The 10,881-nt window shown below is 41.6% G+C and overlaps 1 protein-coding gene across 1 annotated transcript in view; it reads right to left on the reverse strand.

Moving 5' to 3' along the window:
• Window positions 1–9,092, reverse strand: part of LOC136875883 (lactosylceramide 4-alpha-galactosyltransferase) — an 81,000-nt gene extending 71,908 nt beyond the window's left edge. The window contains exon 1 of the mRNA XM_067149503.2: window positions 8,956–9,092. Within this exon, the coding sequence (XP_067005604.2) occupies window positions 8,956–8,988 (33 nt within the window). The 5' untranslated portion in view covers window positions 8,989–9,092. The remainder of the gene's footprint in view (window positions 1–8,955) is intronic.
• Between the last annotated feature and the right edge of the window lie 1,789 nt (window positions 9,093–10,881).

A 10,881-nucleotide genomic window follows, 5' to 3' on the forward strand; every position in this document is an offset into this window, starting at 1 on the left:
AGTCCTGGACGAGTTCAATGGTATTCCCCAATGTTGGGATGAAGGAGGTATGCCTCACGTGATTTTTGTATATAATGTGCGATTATTATGATGCTTTGTGTAACATGATGTGTACGTAATTAGCGTCGGCGGTGGCTAAATCCCATCGGCAAGGCGAACTGTGTATTCCAGTGAGTCAATAAATAATCCACAACAGACGTAAAATCAGTTATGTACTTCATTTGTGTATATATGTTTCATTTCCGTAATCATCAGGGTTTTCATAAACCGAATGAATTAATTTAAACTGTATAGGAATGTGTTCTCATTATAGTTAGGTATGCCCCGTTTCTCCTACCCTGTATGCCGCTAAGATAATTTAAGATGACCGCATATTTGTTTTTACCCAGTATCGCTCTGTAGATTTCTCGCCGGAGCCATTTAGGGTAGGGGGTGGGTACACTATTTTGTATGCCGATGAAAAGTACAGACATGTTTCTACTGGAAAGATGTTCCAAATGCTTTACGAAGGTAAAGACGCTTATAAACCCGGGTGTTTGATCCATGTCAGTATAATTTATCTCATGGTATTCCGTTAGGGAAATAATTCGTGTGTTTTAGAATAGGCATCACTCAGACTTGTATGAGTGTCAATTTCATTTGTCTAATAACATGAGATAGCTTCAGTGTTTATGGTAAATGTTTCCGTTCACATTGCGTCATGGCATCTCACATCGCGATAGACAGTACTCGGATCTATCACACAAGACTAAAAGTCAATAAATAATCCACAACAGATGTAAAATCAATTATGTGCTTCATTTGTGTATATATGTTTCATTTCCATAATCATCAGGATTTTAATAAACCGAATGAATTTATTCAAACTGTATAGGAATGTGTTCTCATTATAGTTAGGTATGCCGCATTTCTCCTACCCTGTATGCCGCTAAGATAATTTAAGATGAGCGCCTATTTGTTTTTACCCAGTAAGATCCTGTAGATTTCTCGCCGGAGCCATTTAGGTTAGGGGGCGGGTACACTATTTTGTATGCCGATGAAAAGTACAAACATGTTTCTACTGAAAAGATGTTCCAAATGCTTTACGAAGATAAAAACGCTTATAAATTGTTCTTCCTTATTCTATCCATCTCATCTACTACTGCGTCAGTGGAAAGAAGCTCTTCTTGCCTAAAACGTATAAAAACATACCTCAGAAACGCAATTTCAGAAGAGAGATTTTCTTATTGGTGAATATTGCTATTCTGAAAGAAATACTTTTGCAGTTAATGAACAAACAACCATTCTATGAAGACATTACCGACTAGTACGCAGTTTTAAAGGACCGGAGGATCGACTTGATGTACAAAAAATAGGTGAGTTCAATTATTAAGAAAACAATTAATGGAAATATATACATATTCTCTACTACTATAAATTTTTCGGTTTCTAGCGTCAGTAAACAGCTGTGCGTCATAAATGAAAACACGACAAAATGTCCAGCTCTTCTCGAGTGTGCCGCGCTTCTAATTGTTAGTCTCCCGGTCAGATCTTATCTCTACTTTGCGTTGTAGAGCAAAGGCAGCCACATGGTTGCCGCGCTGTGACGTTACACAGCGCTCCGGTCTGCATACATTTTTGGTCACGTTGTGGACCCTCCACCAGTCACAGGTTCGAGGTCCGAGTACAAAACAACCAAAAAACACGTAGTATCTAAGTCTGTCGCTCGAAACCGAACGGGTTATAGCCCTTCACCATACTTTACAGCCACGAGCCGCCACTGAGTTACAAGAAGGATATTCCAGCAATCATTAATGAACAAGGGGAGTGTGTATGCGAGGATCTTCAATAGCCAGAAGTATTCAGTCAGCAGTATGTAAAGATTGTTGGTTACCAGGATTATGTCCAGATAGAGGAGTGACTAATACTAAAGGAGTATTAAAATTTACCTATGACAGCTGTGACATTTACAGTAAGAAAAGCAGCTGGAATTGATAAGGTTTCGGGGGATATACTAAAGACAAGGTGTTGGGATATAGGACGATATCTGGCATACTTATGTATTATTGTTTGCATGAAGGAGGTATAACAAATGAATGGAGAGTTGATATAGTATCCCCTGTGTATAAAAGAGAGGGTGATAGACATAAAGCTGAAAATTACAGGCCAGTCAGTTTGACATACATTGCATGTAAGCTTTGGGAAAGCATTCTTTTGGATATTGTTTGTAAAATTAATAACTGGTTTGATAAAAGGCAGTTTGGGTTTAGGAAAGTTAATTCCACTGAAACTCAACTTGTAATATTCAAGCAAGATATAGCAGATATCCTGGATTCAGGAGTTCAATTAGACTGTATCGCGATATACCTATCTAAGGCATCTGATAGGGTAGAGCATGGAAGACTACTGGCAAAAATGAGTACAATTGGACTTGACAAAAGAATGACTGACTGGGTGGCTATTGTTCTAGAAAATAGAACTCAGAAAATTAGAGTAGGCGAAGCTTTATCTGTCCCTGCAATAATTAAGAGGGGACTTCTTCAAGGCAGTATTACTGGACTTTTATGTTTTCTTATATATATCAAAGATATGTGTAAGGAAGTGGCATCAGAGATAAGGCTTTTTGCAGATGATGTTATTCAGTACAGAGTAATACATTAGAAGATTGTGAGCAACTGCAAAATAACCTCGATAAAGGTTTTATGATAAACGGGGTTAAAAGTCAGGTTGTGTGTTTCACAAATAGGAAGAGTCCTCTCAGTTTTAATTACTGCGTTGATGGGGGTGAAGGTTCCGTTTGGGGATCGTTGTAAATACCTAGGTCTTTATATAAGGAAAGATCTTCATTGGGGTAATCACATAAACATTATTGTAAATAAAGATTACAGATCTCTAAACATGGTTATGAGGGTATTTAGGGGTTGTAGTAAGGGTGTAAAGGAGAGGGCATATAGATCTTTGATAAGACCTCAACTAGAGTATGGTTTCAGGGTATGGGACCCTCACCAGGATTACTTGATTCAAGAACTGGGAAAAATGCAAAGAAAAACAGCTCGATTTGTTCAGGGCGATTTCCGACAAAAGAGTAGCGTTACAAAAATGTTGCAAAGTTTGGGCTGGGAAGACTTGGGAGAAAGGAGACGAGCTGCTCGACTAAGTGGTATATTCCGAGCTGTCAGTGGAGAGAGAGATGGCGCTGGAGGACATCAGTAGACGAATACGTTTGAGTGGTGTCTTTAAAAGTAGGAAAAATCACAATATGATGATAAAGTTGGAATTCAAGAGGACAAACTGGGGCAAAAATCATTTAATGGAAAGGGAGTTAGGGATTGGAATAACTTACCAAGGGAGATGTTGAATACATTTCCAATTTCTTTGCAATCATTTAAAAAAAAAATGTAGGAAAACAAGGGGTAGAGAATCTGCCACCTGGGCGACGCCCTACATGCAGATCAGTAGCGATTGATTGATTGATTGATTGATTGATTGATTGATTGATTGATTGATTGATTGATTGATTGATTGATTGACTGATTGAAATTGACGCTTGAACGTAGGGCGTAGGCTTCTTGATTGTGGGCGGAAGGCAAGAAAACCAATTTAAAAAAGCAGTTGTGGACATCTGTCAACAGTAGCGGCGATTGAGATTTAGAAGTTGGGTGGTGGGAGGGGGTAGAGGAGGAAGGTATAAGACTGCATAGACCACAAAGTCTACCGGGAGTTTGGAGAATATATTGTAGATCACCGGAGGCGGGGGTTGGGGGGGGGGGTTGGATGGTAGACAACAACATTAAAAACTGCAAATTTCTTTATGCTCTTTGAGCGAATTTCAACAGAGAGGTAAGGGTTTACAGTTTATCAACTTAACTGCGGTAATAAACTTTTTCTTGAGATTTTGATTCAATACTATACAATAAAACTTTCACCAAAGGAACAATTCAGACGTGCGCAACTAAGGTTTTGTGTATCAGATATTAATCGCTCTTGTACAGGCTGCTTCGCGAGTCTGCACAACTGCATTAGCTGTGGCATTGTACGAATCGGTTAGATGCGTCGAATTACATTTTGTGCGTATTTTCGCTAAGTATTTTTTATATTTTAATAAATGAAAGGAGTTAGGTAACAGAAGGCAGGGTCTATATAAATTTCTTTTTTTAATAATTCCTAGTTTTAGGTGGCCAAAATGGAATAGAATTTGTATTTTTCTCCACAAACTTTATGTCATGAAGAAACACGGATGGCTTGGAAAACAATCTTGGAGCTCCAATGCCTGGAAACATTTAGTGATGAGTCACATATTATTGCTCAAGATTACAGAGCAAGTGTTTTCAGACGAATCGTTCACGAACGAGTGAGAGCTGAGCATCTTGAACAGACTGTGAAACACCCTCCCAGAAAATTGTTTCGGGCGTTCTTCCCTTCAAGAGCCCCGTCTTTCCAATTGATGGCAATACGAATTAGGCACAGGATTGTTACATTCCTACAGACCTGTGCAGATGGTGAAAGATCGCCCTATGGGTGGGGGGCGGAAGATTAACACTCAGGGTATCCCCTGCCTGTCGTAAGAGGCCCCAGGGACTCTTAACTTGGGAGCGTGGGATGACGATCCAGGGCCCTTAGCTGAGTTCCGGCATTGCTTCCACTTACTTGTGTCAGGCTCCTCACTTTATTCTATCCTGTCATATCTACCCTGGTCAACTCTGGTTCTTTTCCGACCCCGACGGTATTAGGTTACGAAGCTTAGGGAGTCTTGTATTTCCACGCCTTTCGCGGTCCTTGTCTTTCTTTAACCGATATCTTCATTTTTCGAAGTACCGAGCCCCTTCGATTTTTTCCGTCTGATTAATGTTAATACAGGATTGTTGCCTGGTTCGACTCCATGGCTAAATGGTCAAGCGTTGAGTCCTTCAATTCAGAGGGGTCCCGCGTTCGATTCTCGGATGGGTCGGATATTTTAATCGCGTGTGATTAATTCTTCTGGCTCGGGGATTGTATGTGTGTGTCCCAAAAATGTCCTCTTCATATTCAGATAACACACCACACTACCAACTACTACGGAAACACACAATCACGATTACATCCCTCCTCATAGGGTTGGCGTAAGGAAAGGCATACGGCCGTAAAACGGAGCCAAATATACATGTGACACAGTTCGCGCCCGTGACCCTACAAGGTGTGGGAAAAGTGGTAGAAAAGGGGAGAGGATGGTTGGCTAGTTGTACTTAATCTTAAAACAATAATCACTACTTCCCTTGGTCAACTATTTTTCTTTTGCGACCCCGACGGTATTATGTATGCGAGGCTTAGGGAGTCTTTCATTTTCCTGCCCTTCGTGGCCCTTGTCTTTTTTTTACCGGTATTATTCTTCGAAGTATCGGATCTCTTCTCTTTCCCTTCTTATTACTATTAACGGGATGCTTACCCAGTTGTACTTTCTTCTAAAACAATAACCATCACCACCACCTCCACCACCACCGCCACCACCACTAAAATGTTTTCATTCCTCCCCTGAAGGCGCTGGCGGGCCTCTTAGACGGCGACTCTGTCTCTCAGGCCGTCATAATTGTTGCGGTGAAGGAGATGCTCGGAGAAGGTTGGCGGCCGTGGCCTATACTAGGAACTGTTGCGGCATTCGCCTTAGTGCAGCAGAATGGAAAACCACGGAAAACCATTCTCAGGACAGTCGACGGTGGGAACCAGCCTCTCTCCGTCTTCCGAATACAGGGGCGTAGAGCCACGGTAGAGCCGTAGCCACCGCTTCTCTGCTCGGTCGGAGTGCAGAGCTGTCGGTTCACGCACCAGCCGTGGCCACCTGTAGGCCGAATCCTACTCCTCAACCGCTGACACCACCACCACCACCACCACCACCACCACCACCACCACCACCAGGCATCATGAAGCCCTGACCAGAGTATTCATGAAGGTCGTTTTACGGAGACTGAACTATTTAATTTTGCCTGCAAAACATTCCAACGTCTAATCGAAGCAGAGAAGAATGTGAAAATGTGTTGTAACAAAGAGAAAATATGAAGCCGCTTGAGGATAACACACTGCTGCATACGGAACACATATGCACTGCAGTAGGATTTATTTATTTATTTATTTATTTATTTATTTATTTATTTATTTATTTATTTATTTATTTATTTATAGTTTGAAAACCGGACTAAATACCAGCCATTTTAGTAACGTTTTCATATGATTGACCCCTGCATAAATGAATATCCAAATCATATTAACTTAATAAACTAATTAAAGCATCAGCTAGTTCTTCTGATAAATCCGAGACAAAAAAAGTTAAACAGGACTTTTTTTACAAGTTGCTTTACGTTGCACCGTCACAGGTAGGTCTTATGGCGACGATGGGTCAGGAAATGGCTTGGGGTGGGAACATAGCGGCCGTGCTCTTTATTAAGGTACAGTCCCAGCTTGCCTCGTGTGAAAATGGGAAACCACAGAAGACCATCTTCAGTTTTAATTTACCTACTGTCGCTCTGTCGGTTTGCACGATGAAATGTGTCAGCTGTAACATCGGTTAACACTTTTGTCACGTTTAATGTTAGTAATACTCTAATACTTGCTACCTATCTCTCAAATGCTTAAGTCATACCTTTTATTAGGTCATATAGAGCTAGTTTTTAGGGCACATTTAGCTGGTTTTTAGGGCGCATTTGCTTGCGTATTTTGTACTTCTTTAGGTCTTACACTATTGAAGCCTACTAAAAAGGTTATAGACAGCTGGGTCATATTTCATAAAACTGGACAGGTGCGACAACTTCGACAATTATGTCCCCTGTCTGTCGTAAGAGGCGAATAAAAGGGACTCTGAGCTTGGTAGCATGACTTGGCAACCACGGGGCCTTTACCTGTCCTGGTATTGCTTCCACTTACTTGTGCCAGACTTCTCACTTTCATCTGTTCTATCCGAACTCTTCTTATTTTATGACCCCGACGGTGTTAGGTTTACGAGGCCTAGGAAGTCTCATTTTCACGCCCTTCGTGGCTTTTGTCTTTCCTTGATCGATACCTTCGTTTTTCCAAGTATTGAACCCCTTCCGTATGTTCCCTCCGATTAGTGTTAATACATAATAGTGGATGGTTGCCCATTTGTACTTCCTCTTGAAACAATAATCACCACCACCTTCATTATTCTCCCTACTACTACTACTACTTCCGTTGCTACTAGAGTAGACCTATACTATCCGCAGGACAATTTAAATAACAAAGCATTCGCCAAAATGAACTCTCAATTATGTATACATTACAGATGGCGTTACCTCCTGAATGGCAGTTGTACAAATTTGTAAATATTTAAAAAAGTAATGACATATCTGTTTCGTAACACTATAGAAACGTATCACCATGCTCACAGTCCAATTATCCTAATATCATAAATTTATATGTAAAACATTTAATCAGCCAGTATAATCCTACTGTAGCGCTATGTAGAGCCTGAAGACCCCATAGAGCGAGCTAGAGACCGTTGGATTATTTGTGAATACCCCGGAACGAAACGAACATTCAGTTCAAATTTACTGGCCAACACCCAGCGAGACAGAGAAACGAGATCGTGCGAGGGCGACAGAGTATTTTGAATTTGTCACGTGGAACTAAGTGTGTCAACTCTTCGTAGCCAAATACGAGGACTCCAGGCCTGACAGATAGTCAGTTGAACTATTGTCGCGGCCACGGAATTAGGCGGGTGAGGAAAACTGCGCTGTCGTCAGATATGGGAACGGCGAAGCGACAGATGGTCGAGAGTCGCTTACCCCTGGGCACGGATTGGCAACGCTGATCGTGCAGTGCTGTCAAACTGAAGCCCAACCGCTCCAGGCCACCTTACCCGAGTCATTACCTGTCAAGCAGCTGTTGAGCTCTCATCGTAAGTCCAGTTAAAAATGGATAGTGAATGCGAATTGATTTGGGCTCAAGTCAAGAGAGAAGTGGCAGAGATGAACAAAACATTCAAAATAAAGGGCGTAGAAAAACTCACGTCAGAAGCCATCGACCGTGTGACTGCTGCAGATTGGGAAAAGTGCTTCAATCGCGCGGAAGATGTTCAAACAGACGATTGGGCCAAGGAAATAGTAAGGGACGAAAGAAAGGAGCCATTCATCATCAGTGTAAAAGACGACTCGACAGATAGTGAGATGAGTGATGACAGTGACTAAGACTGCCTTGAAGCCAGAAACCGATTCTTACTTCATTGTAAATTAATGTAAACCTATTCTTTAAAGTAGTTCTTTTCCTATATTACTCGGTACAATATACAGTATTCAAATATTTATAATGTAATAAAACTGATACGGATTAATATGTAATCCGAAAGTATTTACGGGGTCTTGCAGCCTGTGCTGGTGCGCGCGCCCCGAAATGCCTCTGCTAGCGACATTTATATGATCGCTTTCCGGGCCATTTTCCAGGAAAATTACAAGACTCAAGGAAATATTTTTCAGATAAAAAATATAAGTCAGGCGATTTTTTACATTTTTCCCGCAGACAAAATTTTATTGGCTGAAGAAATACAAACTTGGCTACTTACTGAAATTTTCAATGCATGATTCTACGGATTTAAACGTACTCGTTCAAGATTTTATTTTTCTTAATAATTTAAAGTGGTTTATATGGAAAATAGTTATACCACTGGAATCAGCAGTCTTTTCTGAAGCTTGTAGTATAATTTGTCCCGAAACATTGTATGAAGTAACATCAGAAGCTTGAGAGAGAACAACTTGCCTCGCGCTCCGAAATGATGTGTTCAGTTAGACATTTCTTAGCCAGTTGCTACATAACCTTGGCAACAGCGTAATTTCTCTGACTCGCCTAATTTCGTGGCCGCGACAATAGTTATTTCTACATGAGCGCAAATTATAACATTCATCGGAGCATATTATGTGCCTACTTAACTTTTGAAAGGATATAATTTATTGTACCACTGTAGAGAGATACAAGCTTATTTTATATTTATGTACTCACATTCAAACATCCGTTGGGAATCCACCACCACATGACAAAGACAGGCTGGAGAGAGCTTGGGGATTCACCGACTGTAACGGAAACTGCCTTCGTCTACAAAAAACAGAGAGCCACCGAGCTCGTCCTCCTTGTTACCGTGTTCGCTCGTGATAGTCTAGTGCGCAGTCCGTACCGCTTTAAGTTAACCTCGAGACCGCGTGTCTTATCGTCGTACTAGAACAATGTGAAAGTAAACTTTATAATAAAAAGTAATTAGCACACCCGAGCACTGACTGTGCATTTGTAAAATATTATTGATATAATATGAGTCCCGATTTTTAGTGCGGTTCGCGCTACATATATTCTGCCAGATAAACTTGTCTGTGACTGGTTTCAAACCAATATTAGGCATTACTTATAACAAAGTCCACCTCTGTGGTGTAGTGGTTAGTGTGATTAGGTGCCACCCCCAGAGGCCCGGGTTCGATTCCCGGCTCTGCCACGAAATTTGAAAAGTGATACGAAGGCTGGAACGGGGTCTACTCAGCCTCGCGAGGTCAACTGAGTAGAGGGGGGTTCGATTCCCTCCTCAGCCATCCTCGAAGTGGTTTTCCGTGGTTTCCCACTTCTCCTCCAGGCAAATACCGGGATGGTACCAAACTTAAGGCCACAGCCGCTTCCTGCCCTCTTCCTTGTCTATCCCTTCCAAACTTCCCATCCCCCCACAAGGCCCCTGTTCAGCATAGCAGGTGAGGCCGCTTGGGCGAGGTACTGGCCATCCTACCCAGTCGTATCCCCGACCCAGAGTCTGAAGTTCCAGGGCACTGCCCTTGAGGTGGTAGAGGTGGGATCCCTCACTGAGGCCGAGGGAAAAACCGACCCTGGAGGGTAAACAGATTACGAACGAACGAACCTATAACGGAACTAATCTGCAAGTAAGAGATTTGTTAATGGATCTCGCCTAGGTCACAGCATTGTGTATTCAATTTGTAGCAGCCAGTTCCAGGACGATCTAAGCGCAAGTAAGAAGGAGACGGCATCAGAGATGGCAACCCAGGAGATCGAGTGCCCGACTTCAAGACTGGACATCCACAGTTACACCATGGTGTAATTCCAATCCGAGCTCCAGCTTGGAGCTGGAGGAAATCATGGAAGATTTTCTGATGAGTTAAACTTCATTTTTTGAGAATGACATATGATATAAGCTCATCTATATAGCCTTTTTCTTTGTAACTTCTGTAAATTTGAATATATTTCATTATATAATGATATGTCTTAAGAATAATGTTTTCATTTGATTTTAAAGTAATTTAACTTGGAGCTGACGACCCGCGTGTGTGATTTAATTAGCTTTGTTTAGAGATGGTATAAAGGGAATGATAGTGATTTTCTTACAGTATTGTTTTATATAATTTCACCAGCGCCATTTCTATGTGCTTAGATTTATGATGGCAGTATCGTCAAATTAAATTCAGAGGTGCGATCGCCTCTAGTACTCGTGTGGGAATAAGGGAAATAATTCCAGGCAGTTAAGGTTAGGATGTGCACGAATTTCTTTGCATGTAGCATGGCTTTCAGCACGGAGAAAGACAAGCGAGGTAATTTTCCACCATTCTGTTGAGATAAGATCCTTCAAATTAATTATGCAACAGACTAATCCGGAGTCGAGGGGAGTCTTGAACCCAGTGAGGGTGTAGTATGAGGCCAGAATGCTCCCAGAGAATTTAATACTACAGTTACGAGATAGGTATGAATTCAGTCGTGTGAAGCTTTTTTGAATAGCCCGTGAATGAGCCGAGATTTGAACCTGCAGTGTTCAGGATACTGGAAGCCAGGAGTGCTTGTGTAGAGTACGGGTGATGAGTGCCCTGAAGCAGCATTATTATTGACGCGAATATTGATTACAATCAGGGCTTATTTTTTGATTGCTTCCCTGCTATGCGAGCA

Source organism: Anabrus simplex, chromosome 6, assembly GCF_040414725.1.
Source record: "Anabrus simplex isolate iqAnaSimp1 chromosome 6, ASM4041472v1, whole genome shotgun sequence".
NCBI classification, from domain to species: Eukaryota; Metazoa; Arthropoda; class Insecta; order Orthoptera; family Tettigoniidae; genus Anabrus; species Anabrus simplex.